The sequence below is a fragment of the Rhinichthys klamathensis genome, unplaced genomic scaffold (genome assembly GCF_029890125.1).
Source record: "Rhinichthys klamathensis goyatoka isolate OS25496 unplaced genomic scaffold, OSU_Roscu_1.1 h1tg000334l_1, whole genome shotgun sequence".
Taxonomy (NCBI): Eukaryota; Metazoa; Chordata; class Actinopteri; order Cypriniformes; family Leuciscidae; genus Rhinichthys; species Rhinichthys klamathensis.
Window position 1 is genome coordinate 130,011 of NW_026606849.1, and position 23,383 is coordinate 153,393.

The 23,383-nt window shown below is 43.0% G+C and overlaps 1 protein-coding gene across 15 annotated transcripts in view; it reads left to right on the plus strand.

Annotated features, from left to right (window-relative positions):
* Positions 1-344: 344 nt before the first annotated feature.
* camk2d1 (calcium/calmodulin-dependent protein kinase (CaM kinase) II delta 1) overlaps positions 345-23,383 on the plus strand; it is a 381,234-nt gene continuing 358,195 nt past the window's right edge. For 6 of the 15 annotated variants that reach the window (XM_056272318.1, XM_056272315.1, XM_056272317.1 and 3 more), the window contains exons 1-2: positions 348-624; positions 1,109-1,203. In XM_056272318.1, the coding sequence (XP_056128293.1) occupies positions 563-624; positions 1,109-1,203 (157 nt within the window). In that variant the 5' untranslated portion in view covers positions 348-562. Of the gene's footprint in view, positions 625-1,108; positions 1,204-23,383 lie in introns of all 15 variants that reach the window. The other 9 variants (XM_056272313.1, XM_056272328.1, XM_056272329.1 and 6 more) reach the window with 3 other exon arrangements.

Sequence of the window (23,383 nt, forward strand, 5' to 3'; positions counted from 1 at the left end):
AAAAATGTTCTCGATCTTGTGTCAAATAACAACTATCAATCAAATTGAGTTTATTTTTATTTCTAGATTAAACGTGCAAAGTTCTCCGAAATGTAATATTGTGTTTATGTTGGGTTGTAAAATTTTCGGGAAATAAAACTATATAACCTATTTCCCTTATGGCAATATATGTTTTCCATAATTCGAGTCTTGTAACAATAGTTATTTTTTTATATAATCGTAAGTTACGAATCTCAGGCATGGATAACAGCCCATAATAGCTCACAACAATGAATCCCCTGAGACTCGAATACATTACACACGTTTTGCGAATCGGTTCTATCGAATCGGTAAAACGAACCGGTTCAAAAGAACAACACGTTCGCGAATCTCTGATCAGAAGAGGTGCGGCGCTTCAACTTCAAACAGTGTCAAACCAGAGTCAGTCTGTATCTCACACCCGAGAGAGGATTCGACAGACCTGGACTTTTCCATTTCTTCCCACTGTTGAAAGCTTTACTTTTGCTCTGCATTGAGGAGATTCAGTGACCGCAGATTTGACTTTTGCGCTCAGATTCTCAGCATGGCTTCCACAACCTGCACCAGGTTCACCGACGAATATCAGCTGTACGAGGAACTGGGGAAGTAAGTTACATTATTATTAAGTTAAACTGAGAAAGATTAGTTAAATGCAGGTCTACGCTTTAATCTGAGGTGTTTGAATGCACTGACATCTACCTGTTAGTTCCTCTGTACCTGTTAGTCTTCTTTCGTGACACTTTCACAGAGACAATTAAGTATTCTGCTGTTTTTTAGCAGAATCCCCTTCAATAAACCCCCATGTTTGTATGTTTCCTAAACAGAGTTGTGTTGATGTTGAGAAGCAGGAGTATACAGAAATGCAAACCTAACCCACTCAACACAAGGCTCTCGTTTGCTTTTAGAAAGTATACAAAACCAATAATAGAGTAAATTATAAGAAATAATTTCTTTAAAAGCGCAATATTATTTTCTGAGTGAGGAACTTACATGAGCACCTTTAAAATGATGCATCCTGTGAAGACATGCAGTAGCTAAATAAAACAAATCTGAATTTATTGTATGTTTTATTGTATTTTTCGACTTCCAGAGGAGCATTTTCTGTGGTGAGAAGATGTATGAAAATCTCTTCAGGTCAGGAATATGCGGCCAAAATCATCAACACTAAAAAGCTTTCTGCCAGAGGTGAGTATCTCTGAGACATGATGAACTCTCACTGCATCTGTAGTGTGACTTACACTCATGCACACACACAGGTAATACACACTAGTGTTTCATTGAGGGTTGCGTTTTGGTTTTAACCACAGTTTGGTCATTGGTTTTTGGTTGCGTGTACTAAACCACAGCTTACTGTCCTTGGTCTTGAAGTGTTTATTAAATAGTTGCAAAGGCTATTAATATTGTTCATACTCAGGGTTGGGCTGAACAAACCTTTAGCCTGACGCATTAAAGAGGTCATGCACTGCATTTCTACACTGATTTTGGCCCTAAATGGACACGTATCTTTTAAGTCTTAAATGTAAATGGGTGTGTTTGTGTATAGGGGTGTAACCATGTATCGTGTCACAATATATCGCAATACAAAAATGCAACAATATGCATCGTGGATAGTTCACCCAAAATAAAAATTACTATGTGAAAACAAATTCAAGTTGTCAGCGCTACATTAAACTACTATATATAATGTTGATTATAATGTATAATAATGCAATGGGGGAATATTTGTGGGTCCTGATAATGCCAAATGTCTTACGTTAGCTATAAAACGTGACAAAATCATTTTTAATATAATATTATTTAAATAGTTGCAAAGGCTATTAATATTGTTCATATCAGGGGTTGGGTTGGACAAACCATTAGCCTTAGGCATTAAAATAATTTTTTTTTACATTTCTACACTGATTTTAGCCGTAAATGGACCCTTAAGTCTTAAATGTAAACGGGTATGATTGGGTATTATCTTTGCATATGGAATAAGTAGTGCAAAATTGTTACTCATCTTTACTATTCGCTTCTGAGATGAACTAATCCTTAAAGTAATATTATATTTAGATCCGCTCCCGTTGCATTGATCAGAGTCATGTTTTGAGCGCATTTCTGGCCACTTCTGCACTATCACAGATGCTTTCATCAGAACACAATGCAAATAAGAGATTGTGTGTGTGTGTGTGTGTGTGTGTGTGTGTGTGTGTGTGTGTGTGTGTGTGTGTGTGTGTGTGTGTGTGTGTGTGTGTGTGTGTGTGTGTGTGTGTGTGTGTGTGTGTGTGTGTGTGTGTGTGTGTGTGTGTGTGTGTGTGTGTGTGTGTGTGTGTGTGTGTGTGTGTGTGTGTGTGTGTGTGTGTGTGTGTGTAAACGGCATCATTGATTATAACTGGAGTTTCGGTGCACAACTCGCTGTCAGTGATTGACTTGAGCTCCAGAGATTGCAAAGGGAACATTCTTTCATCGCTTTCTGAATGCTATTTAATTACAATATAAATGACAGATGATAACACTGTGAAATTTACTGATGCATAAACAGCCATAAACCATTTTTGCAGCAAATAACGCTTGGCCGCTCACATCAGAAAGAGCACTGATCACAGATTAGGGCTTAAAATGAAACTTACTAACATGTTAAGGCATAGAGTATAGCAGTGATGGCATATTTTTGTAGGCCAGCTTAGATAATCCAAAAAATCTAATATTATTGGGTTATATTGCAGAAAATAAGCTCAAACATGTATGATTTTTATTGATAAAAATATCAATATGTATCGTGGATAGTTCGCCCAAAATAAAAATTACTGTGAGAAAAATAAAATCAAGTTTTCAGAGTTTTAGTGTCAGAACTACTATATATAATGTTGAATATAATGTATAATAAAGCAATGGGGGGATATTTGTGGTTCTGATAATGCCAAATGTGTGATGTTACCAGTAAAAAGTGGCCTACATTATTATAAATATATCTAGTCAGTGACAGCACAAGCATATTCGACATAAAATAATTCTGTGTTTTCAGCTCCAGAATTATGAATATTGTTATTCTGGTGTTTGTCCTGTGCTTTGGGTTTCAGCGCCAAGTCCAAGAATATTAATTTACACGCACAATGTAATATCAAATGTACCATTTTATTCAACATTACATTTTGTGTTCACCTTTTATCATATGTCTTGGAGTATCGCAATAATATCGTATCGTGATATCGAGTCGTTATCACAGGAATTACACATCTTTATGTTTCTGATCTGCTCATTCTTTTGCTTCTTGTAAAATAGGTTCAATTTTGTTCATTTTAAAGGGATAGTTCACCCAAAAATGAAAATCCTGTCAGTAATTACTCTCTCTCATGTCGTTCCAAACCCGTAAGACCTTCGTTCATCTCCAGAACACAGATGAAGATATTTGTGATGAAATCCGAGAGGTTTCTGTCCCTCCATTGACATCAACGTCATTGCTAGCATATTCCTACCAGACTCTCGTACATTTCATTTGTACAGAGAGTCTGGCCGCTCCCTAGCGGTGCTAGCGTTAGCAAGCGTTAGCTTCCTTGAAGGCGGGGACTCTGTTGTAGTTTAAAACTATTGGATCTGCCATGACCAATCGCTAGCGTTTGGTCGTGATGTATGTCTTTTCCCGAACCCCATCACGGCCACCAACAAAACTCAGCAAAGGTTGTTGTTTAACTTCTGGATATCCGACATTATTCAGCAAATGGAGTATTTTAACAATGTTTTTACTACCTTTCTGGGCCTTGAAAGTTGCAATGACGTTCCTGTCAATGGAGGGACAGAAATCTCTCAGATTTCATCACAAATATCTTCATTTGTGTTCTGAAGGTCTTACGGGTTTGGAACGACATGAGGGCAAGTAATAACTGACAGATTTTTAATTTTTGGGTGAACTATCCCTTTAATTTCAATGCTACTTTTGATCATGGTGAAAGTCGGCTTAACGCTTAAAATAACCACTTGTAGTGGAATTGAACGCAACCTTTAGAAGCTCGAGCCGGCGTTATAGAGCAGAGCGTTCGCTCACCGCTGGCCCTTCACGGGTCGATGTGTCGGTAGCAGATCGCCAGCGCCGGTGTGTGTTTCACATGAGCAGATGTTTGCTGAGTGCAAGCGTGGGACGGCTCCCGTGTGCCTGTATTGACTCATACTGTGTCTTTAATAGAGGAAGAAATCAGGCCTTTGTGTAAAGGAGAAACCACTCACTTGAGGAATCTGAAGAGAATCTAACAGGGAAAGCTGAAGGTCAACCTGTGGAAGAAAGTAATGGGGTGGGGTACTTTTATACTATTTTTAAAACCAGAAAAGAGAACTGAAACTTGGACCTGAGAGTTATTATGACTCTGCTTTAAAGTATGTTCAATGTGCCATGAACTACGTACAATATGAATGCAAAGATGACTGGGTTATTGTTCACATTTATTTTGGGTCAACTGAAAGTGATCTCGGCTCTTTTAAAGAGGACACCTTTAATAAGTAATTGTTTCCGTTAGAAGCATAACACACGCAGAACATGACTTAAACCCTATTCGCTCTGGATTAGTACTATCTTAGGCCATGAGACGGGACCCCAAATTTGGGCTACCGGTACCATTTTGAGGGATTACATTTTTTTTTTGATTTTCATGAAGGTACACATCTCTAGTGTTGGAAAATGTGTGATAGCATCCGATCCATGGTAGCTTTCATTAGAAATCAACACTTATATCATCCTACCTCAAGGTAAGATGTTCAGTGACTACAAGAGAGAAAAATGTATCCTTTTATAATTTTTTTATTAAAAAAATGTATAAAATTTTTATACAATTTAAAAATGTAAAATGTATTTAAAGATAAATTCATTTATCCTTTTTCTTGACATATGTTTGAAAATCGTCCTCCATAACCAAAAACTACCTTGAATCTAATGCTATCACACATTTTTCAAATACAGGGCATATACCTACACAAAAATCACCATTCGGTTTAATCCCTCAAAATGGTACCAATCAACCCTCTGTCTCACGGCCTATCAGGGGACCTCGTGTGATTTAGTAATCACCCCCTCCCCCCACACACATCTGAATTTCGTGTGGCGCATTCGCACGGGATTAGCGAAGCTTGTGGTTTTACTCGGATTTACTGACTTATCTCCCGGATATGATGTCAATAGGCTATTGCTTGGACATGTCTCGTCAATATTACAGGTCTAGCTGTATGATATATCATAAACAGAAGAATGTTCCTCGCCGCACGCTGCTATACATGTCAATCATCTCCATCTAATCATTCTTTTTGTTTTCGCGCTTCTGATGATTTTCAGCTTTCTCTTTCTGCAAATTGTATAGTGATATGACCCAGCACACAAAATACTATCAAACCACTCCATTCTTCACGAAATATGGATAAAAAGGCACACAGGAAACAAAAACCTTGAAAAAATTAAATCCTAATATTTATCCCAATAATTATATACTAATATTACCACAGACCTCGGTGTTCGGCGAATTTGCGGGAGAATTTTTACTTTACAAATTACAGACAACCTCCGCAATTATTACAAATGACTAGAGGTCACCAGGTAATGCTAATCCAGTGCGATAGGGCTTTAAACTGGAGACAAAAGACATCATTTGCTAATTGTTATTTTTGCACTTTTGTTGTAGGGGTGTTCGATATGACCAAAATCTCACACCACGATATAAGACATTTTATTTCACGATAACAATATATAAAAATTGTATTCTAGTTATCAAAAAAAGAAGCAAATACTACAAACAATAGGACCAATACAATAAAAGCAAACTAAGATTTTCAAGAACAGTGGGTTTATTTAACATATAGTAAGAAATACTGGCGAAATTGAATAGTCAAAGGGCAAGCATAGTCTTCTCTATATGAATTCAATGTAATTTGAGTCTTATAAAGATACAGAAGTTAGTCAGTGAGTGATTTTATCGGTCGTTTGTTGTTTGATTAACGTTAATGACACCGACAGCATCAGGTTTATTAGGCTGCCGTCACTTTAAATATACGGGGTGCAGTTTCGTATAGACTAGCATTAGCAAGCTATAGCTTTGAAAGCGTAAGATCCTACGCCTCCTCCAAAACACATGAACACAGCCAGAGCAGAGTCTGCAAAGCATCACGAGAGATGCCGTCACATGACCGCACACCTCAAAGCACGTAACATTACAGTAATAATCAACGTAAACAACTTGAAGAGCTCTGACTTGTACCTCCTGACTGCTGCAGATTCATTTCACCGTTGATAGTGTTCCTGTATGCGATATATTCACATCTTTAGACATCAGGGGCTTCACACAGGGACGTTTGCCGTGTCGTTAATGCCCAATGTCGTTAGTGTGGATTTCACATGTACCAGATGTGGGCCGACACTATGTTGCAGTCTGGGTAGTGTAACGGTTAAGAAGTGCCTGGACTTCAGCGTCGATCCATCTATCGAGTTAGTTTGTGGAGTAAATATATAGGCTATAATCTGCATGTTTACACATTTTTTTTTAAATGGCGGGTGCTGGTGTTTCACGTGCGCTCGGCCAGTCGAAGTACTCTTACGTCACTGGTGGTTCCTTCCTATAGTGCTGGTTTAGACCCGACTCTGAAGCAGGAGCTTATTAAGTTCCCCAAAATGTGTTCCTATAACTAAAATCATTCCCAGTATCGTACTTCCGATACTAGTTAGCCTATAGGAACTATGAAAACATTCCTCTGGTTCGAAAGCCCCTAAAACATCATAGTCATCATAGTGATCAGGGAGAACTCTTTTCCTGTTTGACCAAAAAGCAACATATACACACACATATATACACACACATGCACTCACACACACACATATATACACACACATGCACTCACACACGCACATATATACACACACATGCACTCTCACACGCACACATATATACACACACATGCACTCACACACACACACACACACATATATACACACACATGCACTCACACACACACATATATATACACACATGCACTCACACACACACATATATATACACACATGCACTCACACACACACATATATATACACACACATGCACTCACACACACACATATATATACACACACATGCACTCACACACACACATATATATACACACACATGCACTCACACACACACATCTACAGGTCCTTCTAAAAAAATTAGCATATTGTGATAAAGTTCATTATTTTCCATAATGTAATGATAAAAATTAAACTTTCATATATTTTAGATTCATTGCACACCAACTGAAATATTTCAGGTCTTTTATTGTTTTAATACTGATGATTTTGGCATACAGCTCATGAAAACCCCAAAATCCTGTCTCAAAAAATTAGCATATTTCATCCGACCAATAAAATAAGTGTTTTTAATACAATACAAAAAAAAGTCAACCTTCAAATAATTATGTTCAGTTATGCACTCAATACTTGGTCAGGAATCCTTTTGCAGAAATGACTGCTTCAATGCGGCGTGGCATGGAGGCAATCAGCCTGTGGCACTGCTGAGGTGTTATGGAGGCCCAGGATGCTTCGATAGCGGCCTTAAGCTCATCCAGAGTGTTGGGTCTTGCGTCTCTCAACTTTCTCTCCACAATATCCCACAGATTCTCTATGGGGTTCAGGTCAGGAGAGTTGGCAGGCCAATTGAGCACAGTAATACCATGGTCAGTAAACCATTTACCAGTGGTTTTGGCACTGTGAGCAGGTGCCAGGTCGTGCTGAAAAATGAAATCTTCATATCCATAAAGCTTTTCAGCAGATGGAAGCATGAAGTGCTCCAAAATCTCCTGATAGCTAGCTGCATTGACCCTGCCCTTGATAAAACACAGTGCACCAACACCAGCAGCTGACATGGCACCCCAGACCATCACTGACTGTGGGTATTTGACACTGGACTTCAGGCATTTTGGCATTTCCTTCTCCCCAGTCTTCCTCCAGACTCTAGCACCTTGATTTCCGAATGACATGCAAAACTGAGCAACAGTCCAGTGCTGCTTCTCTGTAGCCCAGGTCAGGCGCTTCTGCCGCTGTTTCTGGTTCAAAAGTGGCTTGACCTGGGGAATGCGGCACCTGTAGCCCATTTCCTGCACACGCCTGTGCACGGTGGCTCTGGATGTTTCTACTCCAGACTCAGTCCACTGCTTCCGCAGGTCCCCCAAGGTCTGGAATCGGTCCTTCTCCACAATCTTCCTCAGGGTCCGGTCACCTCTTCTCGTTGTGCAGCGTTTTTTGCCACACTCTTTTCTTCCCACTGAGGTGCCTTGATACAGCACTCTGGGAACAGCCTATTTGTTCAGAAATTTCTTTCTGTCTTACCCTCTTGCTTGAGGGTGTCAATGATGGCCTTCTGGACAGCAGTCAGGTCGGCAGTCTTACCCATGATTGCGGTTTGAGTAATGAAACAGGCTGGGAGTTATTAAAAGCCTCAGGAATCTTTTGCAGGTGTTTAGAGTTAATTAGTTGATTCAGATGATTAGGTTAATAGCTCGTTTAGAGACCCTTTTCATGAAATGCTAATTTTTTTAGACAGGAATTTTGGGTTCTCTTACGAGAGGTTCTCTCGTATTGCGTAAGCTAGCTTACGCTGCGGGAAAGATTCATCTTTGCTGAGATATTGAAGCCAAAAAATTATTTCATAATTTGTATCCATTGACAACGCAGTTCCTCTGCGGCAGACCTAGAGCAGGCTAGCTAGCAGCTCATTGGTTCGCTCAGAGAGAACTGCTTAAGCCTATGGGAGAGCGGGGCTGAACCCGCTTCCAATGAGAGGCGCCCGCGCGCTCATTGCGTCATGGCCCGCCAGAATGGGCGTGGCTATGGTGTATATAACAGTCTCTCCCAGGCTTATATGTTGATTCATTTCATCTTCAGCAAGCTGCACGCTTCTGCTGTCCTGAGAAAAGCCGTCGCCGTCGAGAAGGCATCACTCTAGCGAGCTCCCGGACCCTGAAGAAGCCGGCCGTCTTCGCCACCTTCAGCCGCCCTGCAAGCTAGCGCCATCCGACGACTGTATCCTTCTCTTTTCTCTATTTATATCTAAAAGAGCCGAGCGTCTTTTTAAAGATGTCTCGTTTTTCCTGCGGCTCTTGCCGCGCTCGTCTCGAGGACGGAGACCGCCATGTCATCTGCGCTCTCTGCCTGGGACTCGAGCACGCAGAACTCGCCCTCGCGGATGGAGGATGCGACTTCTGTGAGAGCCTGCCGTTGTCGTCCCTGCGGGCACGACTTCTGGCAGCAAAATCCGCTCCCGCGCCGCCTCCCTCTTCGCCGCGTAAGAAGAAACGCCGCTCCCAGAGGCCGCCGGAGCCCCCTGCGGAACCATGCGGGCCGCCGCCGCCGCTTCCCGCTTCTCGCTCTCCCTCCCCGCCCCTGCCGGACATACAGTTGCCGCCGAGTGGCCGCTCTGTCGCTTCCGATGACGCCGCGGAGGAGAAGGACTCCTGTTCACTGCTCGCATCAGACAGTGAAGAATGGTCATCTCTCGGATCCACGAGAGAGTCGGCGGGGATCCGCGCCGGGATAGAGGAGGAACTAATGCGCCTCCTCTCACAGGCCGTCGAACGCCTCGGTCTCGAGTGGTCTCCTCCACCCGAGCAGGCCCGAACCGGATGGACGGCAGCTTTTTTCATCGGCGCTCGACCCCCGCGTGCAACCGGGCCGCCCCATTCCTGCCTGAACTTCACACAGAGCTGACGAAGTCCTGGAATGCCCCGCTCTCGGCTAGAAACCGCTCCGATATATCCGCCTCGCTGCGCTCGGTGGACGGAGCCGCCGAAAAAGGTTACTCAGCCATGCCGCCCGTTGAGGACTTGGTCGCCGCACACCTCTGCCCGCCCTCTGCTAGATGGCGCTCTTCCCCCACGCTTCCTTCGAAAGCTTGCAGAGCGACCTCGAGCTTTCATGCTCGCGCCTACGCCGCCGCCGGTCAGGCCGCCGCAGCGCTACATTCTATGTCTGTCCTCCAAGTATTACAGAGCGATATTCTCCGTGAGTGGGCCGAAAGCGGTAGAAACCCCTCCCCCGCTGTCACGGATCTGAGAAGTGCTACGGACCTCGCCCTTCGCGCCACTAAAGTCGCCGCACAAGCTCTGGGGAGATGCATGGCCAGCCTTTGTGTTGCCGAGAGACACTTATGGCTCACGCTCGCCGACATGGGAGATTCTGAGCGCGCCGCGTTTCTTAACGCGCCCCTCTCCCCGACGGGCCTTTTTGGATCTGCTGTCACGGGAATCGTCGATCGCTTTTCTGAGGTCCAGAAAGCTACTCAGGCGATGAATTTGTTTCTGCCCCGCCGCGCTAGCTCTTCCGCGGGCCGCTCTCGCGAGCCTCCTGCCAGAGCTCCACCACAGCGCCCCCCCTCCGCAGACTCAAACAGCCCAGCGCAGACAGGGCGGCCGCCCTCGCTCTCGCTCTGACAGCCGCCGCAGACCGCCGCCCCCACGAGGCCCGCGACCTAAGATCACGCTGAAGCCTGATCATCAGAAGTCTGCCTAGCAAAGTCAAGAAAACGACGGCGCTCTCCCGCTGCGGCCGGACCGCCGTCAAAGCTTCGCCCTCTGCCAGTCCCCGTTGTTTCGCCGACTGCTGTAGTGTTGACCGCCACAAACAAGCCGGTGTCCCAGCCCGCTTGCGAGCGACAAAAAGCCGTTTTTACGGCTACCCAGAGAAATCTCAAAAAGAGAAAATTTGCCAGTTGTGTAGAAAAATTGCCCACAATCATGTGCTCACCCATACACACAAGCATAACATATCCCGTGTCTCTATCAGAGCCCCATCACATGAAACTGGCACAGCCCGCTCTAATATCAGAGAACATAAACACGCCCACGAGCTCGTGCGCGTGTCCCCTCTCTGCTCGCTCTGTTTCACGGCCCATAGACTCCTCTCTGAGTGCAAATCCCGTTGCCACACACATTCAAAGCGCGCCCACACACTGTGTCCAGCCCGCTATGTGCAGCAATCAGGGCGATATAGCCATTCGGCCACTAGCCGCATGCTCCAAAGCGTGGGAAGCCATTCCAGGCATTTCCCCGTGGGTACTAAGCATTATAAAGAACGGCTATCTGCTACAGTTTCGCCGCCGCCCGCCTCGTGCGCGCGCGCGGCTCGAATCTACTGTCAGCCCGCTGGCCGCAGGCACGCTCCGCTCAGAAATTGCGACGCTGTTGCAAAAGGGCGCCATAGAGAGAGTCCCACCATCTATGACCGAGTCGGGGTTTTACGGCGGCCTCAGACCGATTTTAGATCTCAGGTCTTTGAACAAAGTGCTCATGAAGAGACCGTTCAAGATGCTCACTACCAGGAAACTCCTCGCGCAGGTGCGCCAGGGGGACTGGTTCATCTCTCTAGACCTGAAAGACGCCTATTTTCAGATCCAGATAAATCCCCGTCACAGGCCATTCTTACGTTTCGCCTTCGAGGGTCATGTTTATCAATACGCCGTTCTCCCGTTCGGCTTATCCCTGGCGCCCCGCACATTTACGAAGTGCATGGATACGGCGCTCGCCCCCCTGCGGAGCCAGGGGCTGCGCATATTGAATTATCTGGACGACTGGCTGATTTTGGCCCAATCACAGACGGAGCTTCTGTCGCACCGCGCAGTTCTCCTCGACCATCTGAAAATGCTGGGCCTCTCTGTCAACTGGACAAAGAGCTCCCTTCAACCCAGTCAATCGATTTCCTTTCTAGGAATAGATTTGAACTCGGTCACGATGACGGCTCGCCTGTCTACACAGCGCGCGCGCAGTGTACAGCGACTGGCCGCCTCGTTTCAGATGGGCACCCGCTCACCTCTGAAAATTTTTCAGAGGATGCTGGGTTACATGGCCTCAGCCTCCGCTGTGCTTCAGCTGGGCCTTCTGCACATGCGTCCGCTTCAGCTTTGGTTAAACAGCCGTGTACCCCACCGCGCGTGGAACACGGGCCGCCAGCTGATCAGAGTTACGCAGACATGTCTCACGGCGCTACAGCCATGGACAGTAGCAGAATGGTTTCGACAGGGCGTCACGATGGGGACCTTTTCCCGCCGAAAGGTCATCTCGACAGATGCATCCAACACGGGTTGGGGTGCAGTCTGCGAGGGCTCACCGGCCTTCGGCCATTGGTCGACACAGGAAAGCCCCCTACACATAAACTGTCTGGAAATGCTTGCGGTCGAGAACGCGCTTTCGCGCTTCCTCCCGCTCATTCGGGGACACCACGTCCTGATCCGTTCGGACAACATGGCTGTGGTCTCCTATCTCAACCGTCAGGGCGGTGTCAGGTCCAGGAATCTCTTCCTACTGACACACCGCATTTTAGTTTGGTCTCAGAGCCGCCTGCTCTCGCTCAGAGCGACGCATGTGCCGGGCCATCTGAACGACGGTCCAGACATACTGTCCAGGAACCTCATCTCCTCAGGAGAATGGTCCCTGAACACACAAACGGTCCAAATACTGTGGCGGCTATTCGGCAGAGCAGAGGTGGACCTCTTCGCGTCAGAAGAGAACGCTCACTGCCCAATATTTTTCTCAAGGAGCGAGGACGCGCTAGCCCAGGAATGGCCTCGCCGCCCGCTCTATGCATTCCCTCCGATCGCTCTGCTACCACAGGTAATTCAGAGGATCAGGGACACACGCCACTCGGTGCTCCTCATAGCCCCGCGTTGGGAGAGTCAGAATTGGGTTCCGGAGCTCACTCAGCTGTCACAGACAGCCCCGTGGCCCATCCTAGTCAGAGCAGATCTCCTCTCTCAAGCTCGCGGCACGATCTGGCACCCCCATCCACAGCGCTGGGCGCTACATGCATGGGTGATCAACGACTATTCGTCGATTTGCCAGAAGGAGTAAGAAACACTATCATACAGGCTAGAGCACCTTCCACGAGAAGGCTCTATGCGTCTAAATGGTCTGTGTTCTCAAAATGGTGCACCGACAAACATCTGGACCCACGGTCATGCGAGGTGCCGTCTTTGCTTGTTTTCCTTCAAGAGATGCTGGACAAGGGCAGGTCCCCCTCCACTCTCAAGGTTTACGTGGCAGCCGTCGCGGCGTTCTCTGAACCCCGACGCGCTCAGTCCCTGGGCAAAGACGAGTTAGTCATCCGCTTCCTCAGGGGAGCTAAGAGGATGAACCCTCCGCGCCCCCCTTCGGTTCCTATCTGGGATCTTTCTATAGTTCTCGAAGCTATGAAAGCACCCCCGTTCGAACCGCTCGAGTCTGTGGACCTAAAATACCTCTCGCTCAAAACCGTTTTTCTGACGGCTCTGTCCTCAGTAAAACGCGTGGGGGATCTTCACGCGCTCTCATCCAGCGCCGCGTGTCTCGAGTTTGGTCCGAATGATTCTGTTGTCATTCTCAAACCTAGACATGGCTATGTCCCGAAGGCGATTGGTACCCCGTTCAGGGCTCAGATTATTTCCCTATCGGCCCTGCCTTCATCCGATAGTGAGCGCGACGCCAATCTCCTCTGCCCGGTAAAAATAAGGACTGTTGATTAAAATGCTAAATTTGATATTACATTGTGTGTGTAAATGAATATTCTTGGACTTGGTGCTGAAACCCAAAGCACAGGACAATAGAGACACCAGAATAACAATATTCATGATTCTGAAGATGAATATGCTTGCACTCTTTCTAGATATATTTAAAATAATGTTGTCACTTTTACTGGTAACATCAGACATTTGGCATTATCAGGACACACATATTCCCACATTGCATTATTATACATTATATTCAACATTGTATATAGTAGTTTAATGTAATACTGACACTAAACATTTTTATTTTGGGTGAACTATCCACAATATATATTGTTGCATTTTTGGTATTGCGATATATTGTGACACCCCTAGTGCTCAGGCATGGTCATTTCTAGTTTCATTTATAAAGTTGTTTCTGTCATGATTACCAGGGTCAGAACATGTGTGTGTGTGTGTGTGTGTGTGTGTGTGTGTGTGTGTGTGTGTGTGTTAGGGGTTGAACCGACTAGTCGATTAGTCGACTTGTCGACCTTAATGAAATACCGCGACGCTTTAAGCTTGACGTCGACTAGTCGCGTTGATCATGTGACACTATGATTGCGCTACTTTTGATACTAACATGTTGCAGACGACAACAGATGAAGAGCCCAGAGGGTCATTGCAGCAAGAAAGCAGCATTGGTAGCCTACATCAAGTGTGTGTAAATACTTTACTAACCTAACACTAGATATTGTTGAAAACGAAAGTAAAAGCATGACGCACGCTCACTGTTTTACCGGAAATGAGAGTTCAGTATCTTTATTAAAATCATTAAAACATTTTTTTTTCATTTATTTATTTAAACATATTAATGATGTAGCTAATTCACCAGCAATTAATTGGAATATTATTTTGTATTACTTGGATCTGCGCATCACTAAGGCACAGATGTGAATTTATAGCTTTTTTTTCCCTTTTCTTTCATCCTAAATGATGATGTAACTGCGGGCTGTTTACACCAGGGCACTTCATGTGTTTCTGTGATCTGATAGCTATATCCGATCGTGAAAAGACCAGGTGTAAATGCCCTCCGAAACGCACTCGAGACGGATTTAAATCCGATCGCTCAAACCGCTTCAGGAGGAGATCTGGGCCGCTTAACAGACGAAACTGGACAAGTGTAAATGCATCTGGTTGTTGAAACCACATATGTAAATTGGACTTCTCCCAACAATGCTAAAAATAAACATGTGAGAGCGTATTATAGCGATGAAGCTATGGCAACACGCATCGCCGCAGATGAGCAGCTCGAGCATCTATTCATCAAGCCAACGTGCAAACTATCGCAAATCAAAGTGAAAGTAAGTCGCAGACGCTTAACACACAATCATCTTCATTAAAAGTAAAGAAACAAAATGATCTTATCAGTGTTGTCTCTCTTATTGCGGTCTTTGATTTTGAAATTAGCTGATGATCAATAAAATGCAGCTCATTGTTGCTCTCGGTGACGTGAACTCCGTTAAATCTGCATAGCACGTTGTTTGAAGATCGGATTTATATCTGTTTTGCGAAAACATATTTATGTGACCAGGTGTAGGCTAAATGGAATCGTTTTGATAAATCAGATCAGTAAAAAAACATGAAGTGACCAGGTGTAAACGGCACCATTATGAGCTGTCTGTCAGCATCTGTATAATTTTCTGTTAATTAATTGCAAATTGTGGCATGTTGCAAAGCAGTCCCATCTCTTGTGTTTTTATGAATGACGTCATCGACTAGTCGACGTCGACTCGACTTTGATGTCATAACAGTCGACTTCAAAAAATCTGAAGTCGTTCAACCCCTAGTGTGTGTGTGTGTGTGTGAAAGCTTCTCCGAGGTCGTTGACCTGATCCGAGGACAGAGTCCACTGACACGGTTGTAGTTTCAGTTAGTGGGATCTTTAATCGGTAATGTTGGGAAAGCAGTGTAAACTTGAGAGAGAACCATGTTATAGATGTCCGAGACAGCGAGGAGCAAAATAAGCGGATTCTACAGGAGATCCCAAAGCTTTGATAAGAGAATAATCACATTAAACGAGAGCCTAAAAACATAAAAAAAGAACTGGTCATATCCCGGTACGTGTCAGGAAAAAATCTAGTTGTCTTGATTATTCATTTGATCTCATCATTATGTTTAAGTGTGTGTGTCTTGTTATCTCTACTTAAGTTCAGCTCTGTTTGAGTTTCAGTGTCGGGTCTCATCCGTGTGTGAGTGTGTTGGACTGCTTATCTGAGTTGGAATTTGCCTTGTGGATTATTAAAGCCTTTTATACTCAGAAGAGTGTGTGGGCGGAGTCTCTCTGCAAACGCACTGCTCTCGCAACTTAATTAATCATAAATCACAGCCAATCAGAAGAGCGTGTGGGCGGAGTCTCTCTGCGACTCGTAACTAAATCAATAATAAATCACAGCCAATCAGAAGAGCGTGTGAGCGGAGTCTCTCTGCAAACGCACTGCTCTCGCAACTTAATCGATCATAAATCACAGCCAATCAGAAGAGCGTGTGGGCGGAGTCTCTCTGCGACTCGTAACTAAATCAATCATAAATCACAGCCAATCAGAAGAGCGTGTGGGCGGAGTCTCTCTGCAAACGCACTGCTCTCGCAACTTAATCAATCATAAATCGCAGCCAATCAGAAGAGCGTGTGGGCGGAGTCTCTCTGCAAACGCACTGCTCTCGCAACTTAATCAATCATAAATCACAGCCAATCAGAAGAGCGTGTGGGCGGAGTCTCTCTGCAAACGCACTGCTCTCGCAACTTAATCAATCATAAATCACAGCCAATCAGAAGAGCGTGTGGGCGGAGTCTCTCTGCAAACGCACTGCTCTCGCAACTTAATCAATCATAAATCGCAGCCAATCAGAAGAGCGTGTGGGCGGAGTCTCTCTGCAAACGCACTGCTCTCGCAACTTAATCAATCATAAATCACAGCCAATCAGAAGAGCGTGTGGGCGGAGTCTCTCTGCGACTCGTAACTAAATCTATCATAAATCACAGCCAATCAGAAGAGCGTGTGGGCGGAGTCTCTCTGCGACTCGTAACTAAATCTATCATAAATCACAGCCAATCAGAAGACCGTGTGGGCGGAGTCTCTCTGCAACTCGTAACTAAATCAATCATAAATCACAGCCAATCAGAAGAGCGTGTGGGCGGAGTCTCTCTGCGATTCGTAACTAAATCAATAATAAATCACAGCCAATCAGAAGAGCGTGTGGGCGGAGTCTCTCTGCGATTCGTAACTAAATCAATCATAAATCACAGCCAATCAGAAGAGCGTGTGGGCGGAGTCTCTCTGTAAACGCACTGTACTCGCAACAAAATCAATCATAAATCACAGCCAATCAGAAGAGTGTGTGGGCGGAGTCTCTCTGCAATTCATAACTAAATCTATCATTAATCACAGCCAATCAGAAGAGCTTGTGGGCGGAGTCTCTCTGCAATTCATAACTAAATCTATCATTAATCACAGCCAATCAGAAGAGCGTGTGGGCCTCCAGTTTAGAGAGATGAACAGTCTGCGTCTGGTTGCCTCAGATTTTTTTGGCCCTTTATTTTGAACATGAAGTCTGATGCATTCTCCAGATGGATTGCACAGGTGGTCTTTTAGATTGATATTGTATGAATATTCAAATTAATACATACTTTAACGAACCACAAGAGAAGATCAGAGAAGTGCCATTGAAATGTTATTCAAAACTCTTAAATAGCTGGTGAAAATGTGTCATGCACTTAAACTAAAGAAGATGATGAATTGATGGAATGATTGCTCAGGTCTCGGGAATTCAGTTCAGAGCCAATTAAGTAAAAATGTCCTGGAAGCACAAACGCTAGAACAGACCCAGTTCTATTAATGTTCACACGCTCCCTGGAACACATGGACATGTTTTGTTTGCTATATTTGGGTCCAGTAAAGATGAATGGGTTTTCTTTGGGTAAATCCCACGGCACACAAACATACACGCATTTTACATTACACATGTATAAGTCGATCCTTTACTGATAATAATGATTCTTTTGCTACAGAAAAAAACAAATGTAATGTCAACATGAATAAGTTTCAGTCAAGAATAAAAAAAAACAAAGTAAATCCTGTATTTGTACTCAAATCAAGCTTGTCGAAATTAAAGCACAAATCTCAACGATATAAAATTAAGTAAATCCTACTCAACTTTACTAATACTGGTGTTCCCATCATGCACTGGGGCATGACAAATTAGCAATATTGTATTATTTACTAAGATTTTTCTAAGTAAAGTATACACTTTAAAAGTGTGGTTAAATTAAATTTTATATTGTTTGAGTAAAAAGTTAATTTTGTCAAATTATAGTAGATGTTACTTAATAAACTCTAAATGTAAAATTAAATAATTTAATTGACTTAATTACTTAAATTAAATGTTAAGTGTCAATTCAACATCAAATGAATGTTTAGTTCAATAGTAAGTAGATTTGACTTGATAATAACAGGCGTGTTGAGCAGAGCAGAAACAGTACATTTGACTTAAAATGTGTTACGAGGATTTTATCAAATAAATCCGACAAGTTATTTTTTTCAATGTTTCAAACTTAGCTTATGACTAATCCTTCTGCTTATTCTCATAATGGTACAGTAATTTGTTAGCAGGTGTGTGACAAATGCAACACAAATCCACTTTTATATTGAAATAGATCTGAATATGTGACGCTCTCCGCTTCATGCACTCGTACACACACACACACACACACACTCATGCATACATACACAGACACACACACACACACACTCATGCACTCGTACACACACACACACACACACACACACACACACACACTCATGCACTCGTACACACACACACATGCTGCAGTTACACAAACAAATGTTTGCATTGGTTATATTTCACCAAAGCTTGTCTAAAAACAGGCAAACCGTGAGATATTTCCCTCAAAGATCCCCGTCTCACTGTATCCAAACTCTGTTTTTCCTGGCATTTCTTCTTCCCACATGGTTTCAGTGTCAAGCATGGGTGAACTTCTCCTCGTGTGTGTTCATATCCGAGACGCTGGCTTCCTCAGGAGCCTCGCCGAGAGTTCAGTGGAAATATCAGTGTTATGTAATGTAACCCAATACTCTCCATTCACAAATCTACTGTATGTTTAGTACTAACCTTGTAGTTGATGTATTTATTTTTCTCTGTTGATGGATTCGATTCAGCTTGAATTGTTACAGTAGTTCCTTTCACAGGAATTATGAGCGTTTAGAGTCACGTTTTAAGGAAAATACTGCTAAATATCTGGCCGTTTTCTGCTGATGATGGGAAACTTGTTTTACTCTGTGTTGTGTACAGTGACGGATAGTTGTTCACACAGTTTTGTGCCGCTTTTTATTCGTTTTTTGATGTAAACGTTCCAAAAAATGTCTTTGCACAGTGTCTAGTTGATTTCGCGCATAAGCTGGAAAGTTGCATAAAACATTTGCGTATAGAGCAGGCGCTAAATATCACTAGGGAAAATTGAGGTAACGCTTCCTTTTACAGTCCTGTTACCCATGTACTTGTTATAGTAATTATAATTACTGGGTAATAACTAGATACTAACCCTGAACCTATCCCTAACCCATGTACTTACCTTATATTAGCCAGTACTTTCTAGGTAAGTACACTGTAAGTACACGTAAGTACTGTAAAAGGAAGCGTTACCAAAATTGAAGCACATCGATGAATTTATTCGGTAAATTTGTTTACATTATAGTTTATGTGCATGTCATCTAATCGGATAAACAATTATCTGACTCAATTGAATGCATGTGTTGTTGTTTTTTTATTCACATTTTTAGAGTTCATGTGCATTCTGGCATTTCCATCCAGCAGTTTTCTTTATGCAATATCCTAAAATTCGCATTGAAATAGGTGGATGGAAACATGGCTTATGTCGTTCATGCACATTTTACCCATCATACAATGGGTAATATTCGCATATCCATATTGGATGGATAGCCAGTACACGCTGTTGTACAGAGTCTCAGACGTGCAGAGAAGGAAAGCAGAGGTTGCTCTGGTAATTACACCTGTCTGCGTGTCTCCTCATGTTAAGAGAGATAGAAGAGCTCATGAAGACAAGATAATGAGCGTTTAAAGGCCTCAATAATGAGGACGATTTACAAGCGCTTCTTGTACTGTCATATACTTTGCTGGCAGAAGAACATACTTATAACCATCCGTGTGGCATTAGACAGCTTTGGGTTTTATTATAATCAGTTTTCAAAGTCAATCAGATGCATTTTTAATTGGTACAGAGGCCTATTATCAGTAATGACATTTCATACTAATGAGCGAGTTTTGAGTGGTACGATCGACAGAGTTATAAACATCATCTAACACTCAAAAAGAAGCTTTAGGAGCAAACACACACCATAATATTTAAAGTCCCCCTGTAGTCAATCATTGTATCCCTTAAATCTCATCTTTGATCACCAAAATTACATATTTAAAAGTTTTTTCCTTGAAAAGAATCCTTCATGCCTTAAAATATCTTGAATGTAACTCGACACCTCATTTAGTATACGTGGTTCTATGAATATGCAAATGAGCCCCGCCTCCACTCACTCACTCAACTCAGAGATCCACTGGTTGAAGATCACATTGTTTATGTGTCTATGTGGTGTGTTTAATATGCTTTAAGACACACCATGTGTAAGTTCATAAGTCGACAGCATTGCTGAGTATTTTCTGCTTAAAACTGCAGTGAACCAAAGACAGTCTCAAAAACACGGTTTGAAATCGCTGGTGTTTCTGACGTCACAAACGACCTTGTAACCAATCAGATCAACGTGTGATCGTCAACCAGTGGATCTCTGAGCTGAGGGAGTGAGTGGAGGCGGGGCTCATTTGCATATTCATAGAACCGCACATACTAAATGAGGCAAGGGTGTCGAGTTACATTCAAGATATTATAAGACATGAAGACATCCTTTTCAAGGAAAAAACGCTTAAATATGTAATTTTGGTGTTCAAAGATGAGTTTTAAGGGATATAATTGTTGAGGGGGACTTTAAAAACTCTGTATCTCATCCAGAACTGTTGTATTCTGTCAGAGAGGACTGTAAATGTAATGCTAATGATAGTTGTTGTAAATAACTGCACTTGAAGCACAGTACATTACATTTTAATTACATACACTACATCATTCTCTTACGAATTGACATATGAAGACGTCTACAGCTATAATGACGTGGCTTCATAATTTCATAATTGCCAGTGAAAGAAATGAACTGCAGCTTCATATTTAACATGCTTCATTAATACTAACATTCAGCTCCTTACTTTATTTAAAGAGTCTTTAATAACACTGAATTCATACAGCCTCACAATGTAATAAAAACAAGAGCACACATATACACACACACACACACACACCAATATATCACATACATGAAAGATACACTTGAATGATTTTTCTCCATGAGTGGCCTGTGTTTGACCGTAACTTCACTTAAAATGATGGTTTCTGTTTGAGTAAAAGAACAAACCCAAGTTCCTCATTTGTTTGATTGTCTCAAGCTTTCACTTTTTAACTAAATCCACCCGTTTCTAAACTGGAACCAACATGCCCTCCAGCAGCCAGTGGAGAATGGCAGGAATCCCTGCTTGCCGTTCATTAGCAAGTCCACACATGCGGAGACAGACACAAACATGTATGGAGTCGATATGAAAGAAGAACGAGACCGACACGCATTCAAATAAATCCAAATCAAGACATTTCCTCACGGTTGCTATGGAGACTGCACTGCATTCCTTTGGGGATTTAGATGACGAACACACACACACACACACACACACACACACACACACACACACACACACACACACACACACACACACACACACACACACACACACACACACACACACTCTTTGGCTGTCACTGTAATACAGAGCTTTCATTCAGAAAGCTTCGCCTGGAACAGATTCAGTGCCATAAATGTCACACACGTCATCATACTTCAAGATATTTTAGTTTATTGAAAACAAAAGTTGGAAAACATGTTTACATTGAAAATACAATATCTCAGTCATTCATTCTATGCAGTATTGCATCAACATACTGTATAACAATCTTAAATATTAAAATGACAAAGTTTAAAGATGGAAATCATCCATTGTTGTCGTTTATCATAAAACCACAGATAAATTCTATGTCGAATAAAAAATATATATTTCTTTCGAAATTTTTTTTATGGAATTTGATGCTCAATTAAATGATCTTTTGGGGGTTATTTCTCAGCCAAATTTGATATGCAATTGATTTGTGATTAATTAATCCCCCCATCATGTAATTAATTAGATTAAAAATATGAATCGCTTGACAGCCCTAATATACTGTATATATACAATATATAAATATTGATCATACAATATGATTGCCCCAATATATGATTGCCCTAATATATGATTGCCCTAATATATGATTGCCCTAATGTACTGTATATATACAATATATAAATATTGATCATACAATATGATTGCCCTAATATATGATTGCCCTAATATATGATTGCCCTAATGTACTGTATATATATATATCAACAAACCTGTGTTTTAAAGGCAACATTACAGTATGATTGCCTGACACTCTCTATTTAATTATCAATGTTGATAAAACATATTTATTTTATTTGAACAGATTGTTTCGGTTGTTTTAAGCCTTACTGGATCTTTTACTGCATTTTCTGCAGCATTTCTGCCTTGTTCTCGTTTATTTCCCCGTGAATGTAATCCAACTATTCAAATGAGCGTGTGCAGTGGAGAACAATAGCGGGTCTGAGTCCTCGGCTCGTTTGAATACGGCTGAAGTTATCAGATGCACATTTGCATATGCAGACGCGGGGGAGGATGCCAAAAATAGACCAGCGTAAAAAAAAAAGCACCATAGAAACATAAACAGAAATTTGACTGGCGTTTGACGTCGCCTGAGGAACGTCTGACGGGAAAGAGAGCGAGGGAAGACGGACGAGAGACAGACTGATGGAGAAAGAGAAGCAAAACTAATGTTACGAGAACAGAAACGAGGATCTAAAGCTGGAGATTCATTATGAAACCTGCAGCCTCTAATTTGCCTATTTACATCTCAATAAAGATATTATTTACCATATTGCATGGTAATGTGTAAGAATAATGCATATGATTCAATTAGGGATGCACCGATATGAAAATGTTGGGCGATACCGATAACCGATAATTCTTTATATTTGAAAGCCGATAACCGATATATTGGCTGATAAATCTAAATAAAAATGTTATACAATTTTTGAGAGCCTGATTATAAAAACAAAAGTCTTTGACTCTCCGGACGACTCTCCTTACGACTCTCCGTACGACTCTCCTTACGACTCTCCTTACGACTCTCCCATACGACTCTCCTTACGACTCTCCTTACGACTCTCCCATACGACTCTCCTTACGACTCTCCTTACGACTCTCCTTACGACTCTCCTTACGACTCTCCTTACGACTCTCCGTACGACTCTCCTTACGACTCTCCCATACGACTCTCCGTACGACTCTCCGTACGACTCTCCGTACGACTCTCCTTACGACTCTCCGTACGACTCTCCGTACGACTCTCCTTACGACTCTCCGTACGACTCTCGGTACGACTCTCCGTACGACTCTCCGTACGACTCTCCGTACGACTCTCCGTACGACTCTCGGTACGACTCTCCGTACGACTCTCCGTACGACTCTCCTTACGACTCTCCGTACGACTCTCCTTACGACTCTCCGTACGACTCTCCTTACGACTCTCCGTACGACTCTCCCTACGACTCTCCCATACGACTCTCCTTACGACTCTCCCATACGACTCTCCCATACGACTCTCCGTACGACTCTCCTTACGACTCTCGGTACGAC